The 13,436-nt window shown below is 30.9% G+C and overlaps 3 protein-coding genes across 4 annotated transcripts; 1 reads left to right on the forward strand and 2 right to left on the reverse strand.

Moving 5' to 3' along the window:
* Positions 1–1,690: 1,690 nt before the first annotated feature.
* Positions 1,691–2,799, reverse strand: LOC102667802 (uncharacterized). 2 transcript variants are annotated; one of them, XM_006587860.4, is made up of 2 exons: positions 2,399–2,796; positions 1,691–2,136 (listed from the first exon to the last, which is right to left on the reverse strand). In XM_006587860.4, the coding sequence occupies exons 1-2, from the start codon at positions 2,699–2,701 to the stop codon at positions 1,876–1,878; spliced, it is 564 nt and encodes a 187-aa protein (XP_006587923.1). In that variant the 5' UTR covers positions 2,702–2,796; the 3' UTR covers positions 1,691–1,875. The 2 variants fall into 2 exon arrangements, with proteins under 2 accessions (XP_006587923.1, XP_006587924.1); XM_006587861.4 differs by having other exon boundaries at positions 1,731–2,136; positions 2,405–2,799.
* Positions 2,800–5,834: 3,035 nt separating this feature from the next.
* LOC100814602 (RING-H2 finger protein ATL74) lies at positions 5,835–7,420 on the reverse strand. Its single transcript, XM_003533611.5, has 2 exons — positions 7,206–7,420; positions 5,835–6,987 (listed from the first exon to the last, which is right to left on the reverse strand). The coding sequence occupies exon 2, from the start codon at positions 6,616–6,618 to the stop codon at positions 6,061–6,063; it is 558 nt and encodes a 185-aa protein (XP_003533659.1). The 5' UTR covers positions 6,619–6,987; positions 7,206–7,420; the 3' UTR covers positions 5,835–6,060.
* Positions 7,421–9,542: 2,122 nt separating this feature from the next.
* On the forward strand, positions 9,543–10,442 carry LOC100815128 (dirigent protein 16). Its single transcript, XM_006587862.4, has one exon. The coding sequence runs from the start codon at positions 9,613–9,615 to the stop codon at positions 10,366–10,368; it is 756 nt and encodes a 251-aa protein (XP_006587925.3). The 5' UTR covers positions 9,543–9,612; the 3' UTR covers positions 10,369–10,442.
* The last annotated feature ends 2,994 nt before the right edge of the window (positions 10,443–13,436 follow it).

Below are 13,436 nucleotides of genomic sequence, written 5' to 3' on the forward strand. Positions count from 1 at the left end.
ATTAACGGGAAGTATGCTTTCAGTTCAACAACTTTGTTTGCCATCTTAATCTAGATTATGTCCGTAAACAACAGATAGTTAATCCAAGTAATTAATCTGGTAAAATTTTTAGCAGTACAGCAGCAAGCTTGGGAAGCAGCACTAGTAAAATGGAGTGATTAGTATAAGACAACTCAATTAATCAACTATAGTTCACACTTCACACAGATTAGTGCTAATAAAATGGAAAGATGCAGATACAGTAAACAATCCGTGGGAAAATAAAGAATAGTGAACATCAATGAATTTAAGAAGCTGCGTGAAAAACAAATGATTTGACAACCTTGAAAACAGTAACGAAACTAAATCTATTCATTGAAACGAACTGATGTGACATTAGCTTGGTCAAATTTAAGAACCTAAGAAAGTAAACTGAAACACACAAGAAAAATAAAGGGCTCATGCTATATATATATATATATATATATATATATATATATATATATATATATATATATATATATATATACATATATCATGAAAAATATTGATATATATATTGATGTTGTGAATTACAATAATATTCTATCAAAACGTTGGAAGTCTTTTTTGTATGTGATGAAAATCATCTATAATTGAATATTTACATTTTTTTTATCGTAATCTTGGATCACGCTCTAACATGTTCATATCAAATCCCTCTTTGATTTCATTTCTGAAAGATTTTGCCAGATAATATTTAGAATTCAATTGATCAGTCTCGACAAATGAATTGGATGGTTCGTTAGATGCTTGAATTTCATCATTGTTCCTTTTAAAGAAAGCATCGACTTTAGATTGTTTTCTCATCTAAAAATTATAAAATGAATATAATTAAAATCACACGGACATATATAATAATAATAATAATAATATTAATAATAATATAAACATTACAAAGAAGAAGAAAAATATGAAAATTTAGAAATACCTTTATTTTACATGGTGTAATGTCTTTTAACTTTTGTTTCTAATAGATGGTATGACTCGTGACTACATCGTCACAGCCAAAATTTGAAAAATTTTAACCGTGACACTTTGAGAAACAAAAATTCTTTCAATTACAAGAAAAATAAATTATACCAATTGTAAATTAAGAAAGCTTGAGAAAAATAATAGCTAATTATATAATAACAAGAACTAATCAAATAAGATTTCTTTTAAAAATTAAAATTGATTTTATAATTTTAATTGCCATGAGATAAAAATGAATTGTATAATAAGTAAAATTTAATAAATGTAATATTTAAATATTTATTTTAACAAAAGATAAGATTTTTATTGATTTTATAGTTTAGAAAAAAAATTCAAGAGATAAAAATAATTATATAATAACTAAAGTTAATAAAATATAATCTTATTAAAAGATTTCTTTTAAAAAAATAAAATTACTATAAATTTTATAATTTAAAAAAGCCAATGATAAAAACTGATTGTATAGTAAGTAATAAAATTTAATAAAATATACCATTTAAATAAAATAATATTTTTATTGATTTGATAATTTAAATAAAAAATAAAGTCAAGAGAATATTTTCTCCCAATCCCTATACGTAATTTACTCAGGAAATACTGCACATCAATCTACGCTGGATGACATTTATGTTACTATTAGCATTTACCCAATTTTTACTAAGTAGACCTCATTTTTTGGACAGTCACACACCCATCAATACGTAATTTCAGTCCGCACCTGAATGGATAGTTCATCTTTAAAACAGAAACAGGAAATTGCAAGGAAAAATAAATAATTTGAAATCCATATTCAATGAAAAGAACATCAGATCTGTGAATCAATGACAGAAACACAACATACACAGCATAAAAACCTTCTTCACGAACATGAACACATATACACTAGAGACTAACCATTTTACTCCATGACCTTCTCATGTACTGCCAATAATTATTATAACTATAATCTAAATTATAATCAAACAGGTAATAAAATATTGTTCCCACCACCACTAAGAAGAATGTTACTAAATTCACAAGCTTTGCTATCTTCAATTTCCTGAACAAAAGCAACAAAGACCCCACAGAAGCAAGCATCCCGATTCCCCTTTGAGCCAGAAATGCTAGAATCCCCATAATCCAAAAGCCACTACGAATTGGATCCTGCGATTAGATTGATTAAATTGAGCTGTAAGAAAGAAGAATTAATCTTATTCCTTATATGGGGTTGGAAAATTGAAATAAAAAACTCAACTTTCTCATCCATAGATCTTTTTTTATACAGACAACATGTATATATCCTCCAAACAATCCTGATCGAGTGGATAAAATTACTATGAACCGCAAAACTCTTCCTCCAAGTATTTTAGTGATGTATATAACAAAATAAAAGTGTGAATTTGTATGAGTTGTACAAGTAACATACATTAACCTTCAGACATGGAGCATTTGATTCCTTCTTTTTGGGCAACCGAGGTCGAAGTCTGTGGAGAATTTTGGTGAATTTGGTTGCAAAGAATCCTCGTCCGCGTGTTGGGTTTGTGGGGTGTGAATTGATTATTAAGGCGAATTTAGGAAGCTTGAGGAGAATGGAAATGCGGAAGAAGGAGAGGTTCCAAGTGGGTCTGTATCTGTGAGTTGCGGCGGCGAATCTGAGTCTGAAGTTGAATTTGTTGGCTTTGGCAGTGACGTGAAGTCTCCATGATTGTTGTTCTGTCTCTGATTGCATTCCCAACCACAGTGGAAAGACAACACAGTTTCCCTCTGTCACTGTGTTTTGAAGGAGTCCAAGGAGCCGTTAGAGGTTTGAATGAGTTGGGAATTGGGATCGCATGGAATTAAATTAGGGAAAGAGAACTCTCTCAATAATAAAAGTTGCTTCTACTTTTTGATTTCTTGTTTGGAAAAAATGGTTTAAAAATGTTTACCCTAAATATAAATGTGTTTTTAGTATCTCAATTTTAAAAAATGTTTTATTAATTTCTGTCCATAAAATAAATCTCATATTAATTTTGGGGTTATTGGGATGCTTATTTTTTTTCTTTCATGGAAACAGACTAAAAAATATACATTTCAAAATTAAAAGACTTAAAAAAATTAAATTTGGGAAATAAAAATAAAAGTAACTCAAATTTAAGAGACTAAAAATATATTTAAGTGAAACATTTAAATTATTTATTCATAATTCTTAGACATTAAAAGATTTTTTTTATTTTACATTTGAGTGACTAAAAATACATTTAAGTCAAAATTTCACTTAACTTTTTTTATAAAAAATGAGTTGCCGACCTTCCACGTTAATTAAATCTCCTTACACAGCCAACAGTGTTTTAATGCCTTTAAACTTTGGAATCTCAAACTTAATGATTTCCCTCTTCGAATTGCAAAGGTTGGACCACTGAACCCATTCAATTTGAAACCTCCCTTTCTCATTCCTTTCGACAAAATATCAGTACTAATCATATATTCAATGCACGGACAAAGACTTTGACGAAAATAAACATCCAATAATGTAAATAATACTATATTTCTTATATAATATCTTCTTACTAATCATCTTAATGAGTATATAAAGAAAATATTAAATAAAATATCAATGCATTTAACTTGAAAATGATATTGATAATGATAGTTAATACGTTTATTTTATTTTTCTTATAAAAAGTTTATATTATTATTTAGATACTTTCATACTACACTTTTTATTTTATTATTTCAGCTTATACTTCATGATATTGAAATTATTAGATGATAAGTTTACTTTATTTTATTAAATATTTTAATATAAATTATTTATTTTAACCATTACTCTATTCACTTATTTTTTTATTCTTAATATTATATTTCAGAATATTTTAATAATTATACTAGCAATTTAGTTAAAGAGAATATTGTATGGTTGCTTAATTAAGTTGGCAAAGATATGATTTCTCTATACATTAACAACAGAAACAAATCCAACTAATTGTGGCTTCGACCCAATTCTTACGTGACTTGGAGCTTAACATTAATTGCAAATCAGCGGGGACAGAATATAATAAGTGTGATTCAATCAATACTTACTTCTCGCCACTTAATGAGCTATTAAAACTTAATGAAATGATTTTTATTATATTAATATCTTTTAATAAATATAAAAAAAAGCGTAAAAAATTGATGTAAAATATTTTCAATCTTTGTAAAACACTCCAATTAAAATAATAATAATAATAATAATACTTTTAAATCATGGGACTGTGAAAAGTGTCGTTCAACTGGGGGTGTTGATCTAGATCATGGATAGTGAAAAGAGTCAATTTTAATAGGAGAATGTTAATTAATGTCATTAAAGTAATAGTTAAAGAATTAAAAGTAAACAAGTTTCATAAAAGAATAACACTTATTTAGTGTCAATAATATATTGTTATTATAATTTATAATAAAAGTATTTTATTCAATACTTTAAAACATTAGGGTCATCTAAATTCAAGTGGGCATTTGGAGGGAGTTGGGTAAGTTAACATGACAGATAGTTGTGAATTGCAAGGTGGCCGGCAGTGTTGATCTGATACCTAATACAGCTAGTTTATGGGTAAATAATGTATGACACCTCCATGTGCAATCCACAAACTAACACGCCATTTCCCAACAGCCATGGTTTGTTTATTCACTAATTCAAGTTTTTGTATGCATCCTTTTCAAACAAGATTCAAATGGTTGAATAAAGATTACTCTACTTCACACAGTTCACCGTTTTTATGCAAGCATGTATGGGATCTGTTTATATATATATTTGCATGTTAATTCGAATCACCAATCAAATACATTTTTCTTCCCCATTATCTACGGCATTTTGACTATATTAATATTAAATAAAAAAACTTATCCAAAATAATATATAAAAAAATACTGAGATATGATGAAGTTGGCCCATGTACCAAAGTCATTTTAGTTCACATGATGCCTTGTATAGCTAATAAATTTAATTAAGTTTAAAAGTAAAGAAACTTAATTAGTTTTAAAAAAATTCTAGAGATCAACATCATACACAAACCAAATTAATAAGGCTAAATATATTATTAAACCAAAACTTCTATCTAGAAGGAATCCAGAAAAGGGGAAGAAGAACATTAGTTTTCTTTTGATCAGTGAAAAGATATGTACATCAAAACAACAAAAGCAAAAACTAACGCCTAATATGACAGTTGACACATGCCTATACCATCAGGGCAAACTTCCAAAACCAGACAAGCCTCATCAGAAACAGGGAAGAACATAAGTTTGAAGCCTCCTACTCTTTTAACCTCTCTCTAGAATGCTCACTCTTGCTTCCATCTTTGTCCAACTCCTTTCTCTAGCTAGATCAGTGACGGATCTAGGATTTTAAATCAAAGAAGACAATTTTTTTAAATAAAAATTAATAATTATTATCATGAAAGCAGAAAAAATAAAAAATAAGAGATTTAAATATTTAAAATTAACAGAGATAAAATATACACATTAAAAATATTTTTTAATATGTAACTTCTTAAAAATAAGGAAGCACATGCACCCGTCACTAGACTATATCTAAACTACAATCCACACCTCTAACTTTTTTCTTTTAATTCTTATAATAATTTTTTGATACATAATTCTTATAATATATATATATATATATATATATATATATATATATATATATATATATATATATATATATATATAACCTCATATAATCTATTCAAATCTCACACTAGATCTCTACCAAAACAAAATCCCACATTAGGTTGCCCCTAATAATATACTCTAATCACTTCTTTATCTTATAATCGAGATTCGAGAAATGACATATACTAGGTGCCGCACGTATACTAATAAAATAAAAAACCACTCAGATTATGTACATTTTTAAGCATCATAATATCCAATATCCAACTTATATACAAACTGTAACAAACACAAACATATATTTTAATTTTAAAAAATAAACGTGTATATGGAATTATGGATGGTCACTTGGAATTTATTAATAACCAACTAATAACTACTCTAACTACTAACATTAAATTTCTCAACCTCCATTCACCAAAACTTGTCCTTCTTTCCACCTTTCACTGTTAATGCCATTCAACTCGCCTGCTCCACCACAACAACCACCTCGCTCCGCCGCCCCGACCCACTTTCCGGCGCGGCGGAGGTTTTCTCTAGGAGCGAGTGGCGGCAATTGGGGCACGAGGAATGCGACAAGAGCCACGTGTCAATGCACCTCACGTGGAAACCGTGGTTGCATTTAGGCAACATTCGAACCTTGTCCCCTTTCTCGAACTCGCCGAGGCATATGGGGCACTCCGTCGCCGGAATAGTGTTTTCGCCTCCGGCGGCGCCGTACACCGCCACCGGGATGCGGCTGAGCTCGCGGCGCTTCAGCCCGGTCCCCGCCAGCCTTGCAGCCGCCTGCTCCGCCGTCTCGTCGCCGAAGCGCCGCCCGCACCTCAGCGCGCACCGCGCGATGGAGTTCAGGCCCAGCGCGCATATCAAAGCGCACAGCAGCGCCGCCAGAATGATCACCATGTTTGTGTCGAAGTTCGCGTCGCTGATGAACGTGTCGCGCGTGTTGTTTCCGCCGCTGCCGCCGTACGACGGTGGCATGCTCAGCTCCGTCTCCAGAAGCCGCCGTTGTAGCATGTTCGATGCTTCAAAATACTTCAGTCTAAAGAGAAAAAAATCAACTGGGTCTCTTTAATTTTGTGAAAAGTTTGAGTCTTTGTGCTAAAATCTTGATGGGTTTTGAGATTTGAGGTTTTCTAGAGGTGAGTGACTTTTGGGTTAGTAGTGTGTACTACAGAGAGTGTTGTGAGGATTCGGAGTAGTAAAGGACACGAAACAAGAGGAGAATTGGAGAATCGCCAGCTTTTTCTTTTGAGGGGTATGGGATAAGGAAAACGAAAGGGTGAAATTTTGTTTTGGAGGGTGGTGGTTGTTAATATATCCGAATTGGGGACCGTTTTTGCTGCTTGATTCCCAGCTCAATTCTTTCCTCAGAGATGCATGGTCCTAATGAAACACAACAAATCAAATAGTGCAAACGAGGTTTGAGATTGGAGAGAGTATTTTTTACCTGACTTTCATATATAGATATTGCTATTCTACTTGTATATATAAATATTTTTGATATCGATGGTATATCTTTTTAAAATAATCATGAATGATAATTTTTTAAAAAATATTTAACATTTAAAATTCAAGACTAATAATTAAACTCGAACACTTACCATTATATGTCATATATAGTCATAGGTAGGAGTGACCTGAGGAATATATGATCGAAGTTCTTTTCTTTTCAATCGGGGGGAGATCTGTGGTGCATAAAGGGCAATTTATACGAAGCGGGGCTTGGTGAGTTGTTGGACATAAAAAGAATCAGAAGCTCAAGCCTAGTCTGTCAGAGATACATATTAATTAACTTGCATACCCACCAGAGATCACACAGGTTGGAAGATATGCAAAAAGAAAATACGTGGCTAGTTTAAGATACAGTGGGGTCCGGTAGTAACAGGTGGTTAATTTGCATACCTAATTATGATTATAAATTTTATAGAATAATATTAAGAAGGTTGGTACCGAATCCACAGGTAAATCCCTTTGATTTTACGGTTAACACTATGGTGTAGCAAGTAGGGCTAGGTATGGACCAATGCAAATTGAGCTAGTCCCGAATATGAGTGTGACTTTCATGTGTTGGTTAGTAGTGGAAATTTCGTTGCCAATGTCTCATTTGGCCGTGGTTTGCTTTTATTAACATCAGACATGGCAGATAAGAATCAAAATTGGGAAAAAGATACAAAAGCGAAGCACAACTTTCAAAATATCTCTCTTTATCAATCTTCAATTAGTCTAGTTACCCTCTTCGCAGGCTGCAATAGGCAGCTTATTGCCTACATCAAACTGTGATATTTTTTGGCACCTTTTGACGTTGATTTCTGTGGGGACTACGTAGTGAAAGATATTTCCTCTCATAGAAAATAACAGTAAATCTATACGTGTATATCCGTCACTAAACCTTGAGAATTCTTTGGATTATAATTAATTAGATCCTCAAATTAGGGAAAAATAAATTTGCACACGCAATCAGATGCCACTTTACTTTGGCTTATATATTCATTTTCGTGCTTGAGGCCAACAACTCATGATACTTACTTTTTATGAGCTAATAAATTTTTACCAAGAGAATGAACTAATAATATTAGGAAAGCGTTATTTGTTATTTGAATAGGATTGCTGAATAGAAGATTCTGTAATCTAAAACAAAAACACAATTATGATAAGATAGTTCCAAGAATATTAGGAAAGCGTTTGACTGAGGATATATAGCTATTTAAGAAACAGTAAAACTAATAATATTACATACATAATGTAATATGATTGATAAATTTTGTAAAAACTAAATGATTGACAAATAATCATATCTTTAAACATATGTGAAGGATTCAATTTTTAGATGTGTAGGAAAAAGATTTATTAGAAGTTGATGTCCGTAATTAGATTTTCACAGAGGTTAGTATTTGATTCTCAGTTGGAAAAATACCTGCAAAGGAATTAAAACTAATATTAGTCTAAATTAAATAATCATATTTCTGTTTACTTTATATTGAAGTGATTAAATTTGATTAATTACAAATTATTTTAATCACAGTAATTTGGATTTTGAATTTAATTAAAAGTAAAAAAGTTTATTTAAAAAAAAGGAGAAAGTTAAACCCTTCAGAGGGACCTGCCAAATATAGTTGGATATTTGTCCAATTTGATAAATATCGTTCAACTTGCTGGATGAATCCAAATTTTATAATTATATAAATCAATTTTTTTCGTCTACTTGCGTAAATAATTTCATTTTTTTTTTGGTCAGAGGAACTGAGGAACCAACTCTATTATTGAATAAAAGTATTTTTTAGCGTTCATAAATCAAAGGCAACAAGATATGGTATTGGTATTTTCTAGTGTGGCAGGCAAATGATGAGCTGGCTAGTGTCACGGAAGAGCAAGTGACAAACGATGAAACGTCAACAGAGACAGAGGATTTTTATGCAAACGACCTAATGCATAGTAAGTGGGATCAGGCTTTATGTCACTTGCGTTTTGCAGCAGCTGGACCCTCAATATCAAACTATCAAATTCATCCCACCATTTCTAATTTCCTATCACAAACTTTTAAAAAATAACTAAATTAATTAATTACATTTTCTTTTTATGGATAAAAATTTCAGGTGAATTGAGTGAGACTTAGGATTAATAGTTTCTTTGATTTCACATTAAAAATATATGTATATTATTATTTTTGTCAAAATTGATTAAGATGATATACATTTACTTTTGCACAATGTCATACTAAACATGCATTAGAACAAATCTCAAATTTCAAAGAATGTTGAGTTATTTATAATTTACTTACCAACAAATTAAGTTCTCATTTTGACGTTAAAACTTTGTTAGCATTTGCAATTTATTAGGTGAGATTGTTGCATTTATCCATTACCTAATCTTGATTGTTCCAAGTCAAACTCTAAAGTGAGATATAAATTAAACAGTAGCTAATTAATATTGATAGTTATATAGCATTCGATGATGGATTATTCTAACCACCACACTTAGTTGAAGCTTAACTAACTATATGAACCAAGCATGCAAACTAATGTAAAAAGAAAGCTATGCAACATAATGGCTAGACTTCCTTCTATTTTGGTAAAATTCATGCTACTTTTGTTCATGACCAAGTTTTCTTCAGCTCGAACTCTTGGCAATCCATCCTCTAACCATAACCATGGCCATCACAGAATAACATTTTTAATGAGGGACACGTTCAATAATGGTAGTGCACAATATTCAGAGAAACCAGCCACTACTAAAGTCACTGGTCAACTACCTTTCCCAAAACCTCTAGGCTTTCTTCCTCCTAAAGGAGGGATTCCAATACCACAATCCACTCCAACAACAATTCCACTCACTTCATCGTCCACTCAAACACTTGATCTATCTAGTATTGGCTTCTCTTTTCCCACTAGAGCAACACTCCAAGAGCTAGAGTATGGATCAGTAGCATCAATAGATGAGGAACTACTTATAGATGATGGAGATGAACTACACAAACTTGGAAAAGCACAAGGGGTGTGTGTTGCTAGCTCAGAGGATGGAAGCAGCCATATGGTGGCTATCACAGCAAACTTTTTGAAGGGTGAGTTTGAGGATGGACTGAGGCTTTTTGGAATGCACAAGACTGATGTTTTTGAGTCACATGTTGCAGTTATTGGAGGCACTGGAAAGTACTATGGTGCTAATGGATATGCTGCAGTTAAGGTTGTGGACAAAGTAGGATCTAGTGAAAAAGAAGGGAAAGTGACAAGTTCAAAGTTCCTCTTGTTTGATGTGTATCTTAGTTAATTAAAAGGATCTAATCATCTTTAGTACGTACACAGGTGTTAATTAAAATAAATAAATGCAGAATGTGTTTTCTATTCAGTGTTGAGATCTAATATGATAATTTGAGTCCTAATATACGATACACCAGATTTCATCTAGTTCATTGCCATCTTTCACCTTCCACTGGAAACGTTTGGTAGCTTCCACAAAATAAAATTGAAAAATATGGAAGAATGTAAACTGATATGCGAGAAGGGGAATCTTGCAAATATAAATCTTAGTGGCATGATGACAAATCGATCTACGAAACATAACTGAATTTCAATCAAAGTGATTCTTTCAATCAATAAATTCATTGAGTAGCTTTAATATTGGTACTAATTAAAGTCACAAATCATAATGTTGATGTAATTATGTAAAGAGTAACGATATTAGTCCACTTCGTTTTGGGTGGATTTAGGGTGGACATAGGAGACGGGTAGGAAAGAAGAAAAGAAAAGGATGGGAAGAGAGTCATAAACATGATAATTGATGTAATGGAAAATGAAAATAAAAATAAAAAAAACATTTGACGTACATATATTAACATTTTAGTCAATAATTATGAACATGCTCATAAGAGTGCATTATAAAATATGTTAACATTTTAGTCAATAATTAAGAACAAGCTCATAAGAGTGCATTATAAAATATGTTGCCAACATTTTTCTTGTAATTATAAATTAAAGAAATATTTAAAAAACTGTTAGGTATGACTGATGGCGTGAGTGTTAGTAATTTCATGTTTCACCATTGATGCTGTGACTGCTGATAATAAAATTAAGGAATTCAATTAATAACAAAGGAAATTTTTGTAAAGATTGTTGAAATTTAATTTCTGGATGAATCCAAATTTTATGGTTACATACATTGATTCTTTCTTCGTCTACTTGCGTAAATTATTTTTAAGTTTTTTCCCAGAGAAACCAACTCCCAATCTCATAGATAGGAGGCAAAACGTGGAGTTGGTGTTACTTACGTTGATATATGGGGACAGAGGATTTCTATGCAAATGACCTAATGCATAGTATTGATATATGGACGAGCTAGGTTTTATGTCACTTACGTTGCAGCAGGTGCACCCTCAAAATCAAACTATCAAATTCATGTTCTGCTAAAGCCAATTCCAACCCCACTGAATGATATCGGCTTTGTAATCTAGAGGGATGATATCACATATGGCCTTTTTTTTTATCAATCATTTAATTGATGATGGTGCCGTTGGATATAACTAAAATAAGCAACTAAAAGTTTTGGCTTTATGTAACTTAAATACAGTTAGTAGATACACAACTTTTTAGTAAGAAAAATTAAAAAGTTCCATCCCAATTTGGGGGACACGGTGGATGGAGGAGAAATGGAGAAAAGGAAAGAAGAAAGAAAATAATCCGGTTGTATTTTGTCAAAATGTAAGGAAATTATTATTTTATGTAATAATTTTTTTATGAGTTTTGTCTATAGACAAACTAATTGAATCGATTATTTCTTGACAAGAGCATCTTTTATGTTACTCCACAAAAAGTTTGAGATTATTTCTAGTTGTATTCATGCCATTCTTATGAATGATCAATAATATAAGTATGTTGCAGTAAAAAAAAAAGGTGACGTGATGAGAATTATACAGAGAGAAAAAAAAAAGAATGAATATGAATTGAGACAAAATGGATAAACATTTGTATGAACTCTTTCACTAAAATATGTGAATTAATGAAATTACATTATTATATGTATCAAATTAAAATAGTTTTCTTTTGATACTTTTTTTTTTATCTTTAGTCTTTTCTGCATTGGTTGTACTAAGAATTGATGTTGAAAATGATTTTCTAAATCAACTATTAGTATAATCGATATAGGAAGTCATGTGAGAAATTTCAAAAATTACAAAGGTCGTTACATTGTATATCAGTTCATTCAATTGAATGAAAAATCAATATAAAATTCTTATAGAACAATTCTTGGTACAAGAGAGCTAGAAAAATCTTGTCAAGAATTTCATAAGTTATAAAAAAGATGTTTACATTCTAGATGGATTGATAAAGGACTGATTTATTTAGTACTTTTTACATAAGTTATTAGTATAACTGATCTAAAAAGTGTTTTGTAGATCAATTCTAAAGCAACTGAGATAGAATGTTGATTCCAAAATTAAAAAAAAGCATCACTATCTAATACTATATCAATTTTTTACATATAAATCGATGTAAGTTTCTCATGTTAAAAATATTTCTTTTGTATTAATTAGTAATTTAGTATCATATATTTTTCCATATTCTTCATGATGTGTTGGGCCGCTGGCAATTGCTATTTTCATCCCCTTTTATGTTTATACACTTAAGAAGGATAGAGAAAGTTACGAGGATAATTTGGAGAAGGTTGTTTTTTGTTATGTGGGGTTCGAACTTTTTTTGTTTTTTGTTTTTAAGTTCCTGTTAATTCTTAGAGTTTTATAAAATTATGTTTAGCCAGACTTTGAAATAAAATAAAATCCAAAACCAAAATTAATCAGGCTCTCACATTCTAAAAATTAAGCAGATTTGTGCAACATTTAGTTATTTCTTCTCTGTTATATTTATCAATGGGTTATTTAAGGAGACTTTTTTTTGGTCAACAAAATACTTGTAACATTGACAGGTACCAGGGGTACCAAAACGAAGTTATTTAAGCAGATTAGTTTGGTTGGGTTATTTAAATTGATGGTTGGATAATGATCAATCCAATTACTTTTTAAATCCATTGGATTAAGAAGGTCTGGTTGGTTTGGGCTCTTATGGTTCGGTGGGCCTACTAAATCCTCTTGACATTGATCCACATGATGAATTATGTGTGATATTTCTCCCTATTTTATTGTCATAAATTGGGAAGTGGATTAAATCAATGTCTACTATATAAATAACCTTTTACCCGTTTAGTTTAGTTTTTTTTTATATTGATTAATTTTTGTTAGAATGTTAATAAGAGAAATTGGAACTGATGACTTTTTTCTTCCTTCAACTCATAAATCTCTGTTTTAAACCACTACCTAACCTTATAAATTATACTTGTAGAATTCG

The sequence above is a fragment of the Glycine max genome, chromosome 9 (assembly GCF_000004515.6).
Source record: "Glycine max cultivar Williams 82 chromosome 9, Glycine_max_v4.0, whole genome shotgun sequence".
Classification (NCBI taxonomy): domain Eukaryota; kingdom Viridiplantae; phylum Streptophyta; class Magnoliopsida; order Fabales; family Fabaceae; genus Glycine; species Glycine max.

Coding starts and splice junctions, on each gene's coding strand:
- LOC102667802 (XM_006587860.4), bottom strand. CDS start 2,701: ATGCAATCAGAGACAGAACAACAATCATGGAGACTTCACGTCACTGCC. Junction 2,137..2,398: donor CTCCATGTCTGAAGGTTAAT/GTATGTTACTTG, acceptor ATCTAATCGCAG/GATCCAATTCGTAGTGGCTT.
- LOC100814602 (XM_003533611.5), bottom strand. CDS start 6,618: ATGCTACAACGGCGGCTTCTGGAGACGGAGCTGAGCATGCCACCGTCG.
- LOC100815128 (XM_006587862.4), top strand. CDS start 9,613: ATGCAAACTAATGTAAAAAGAAAGCTATGCAACATAATGGCTAGACTT.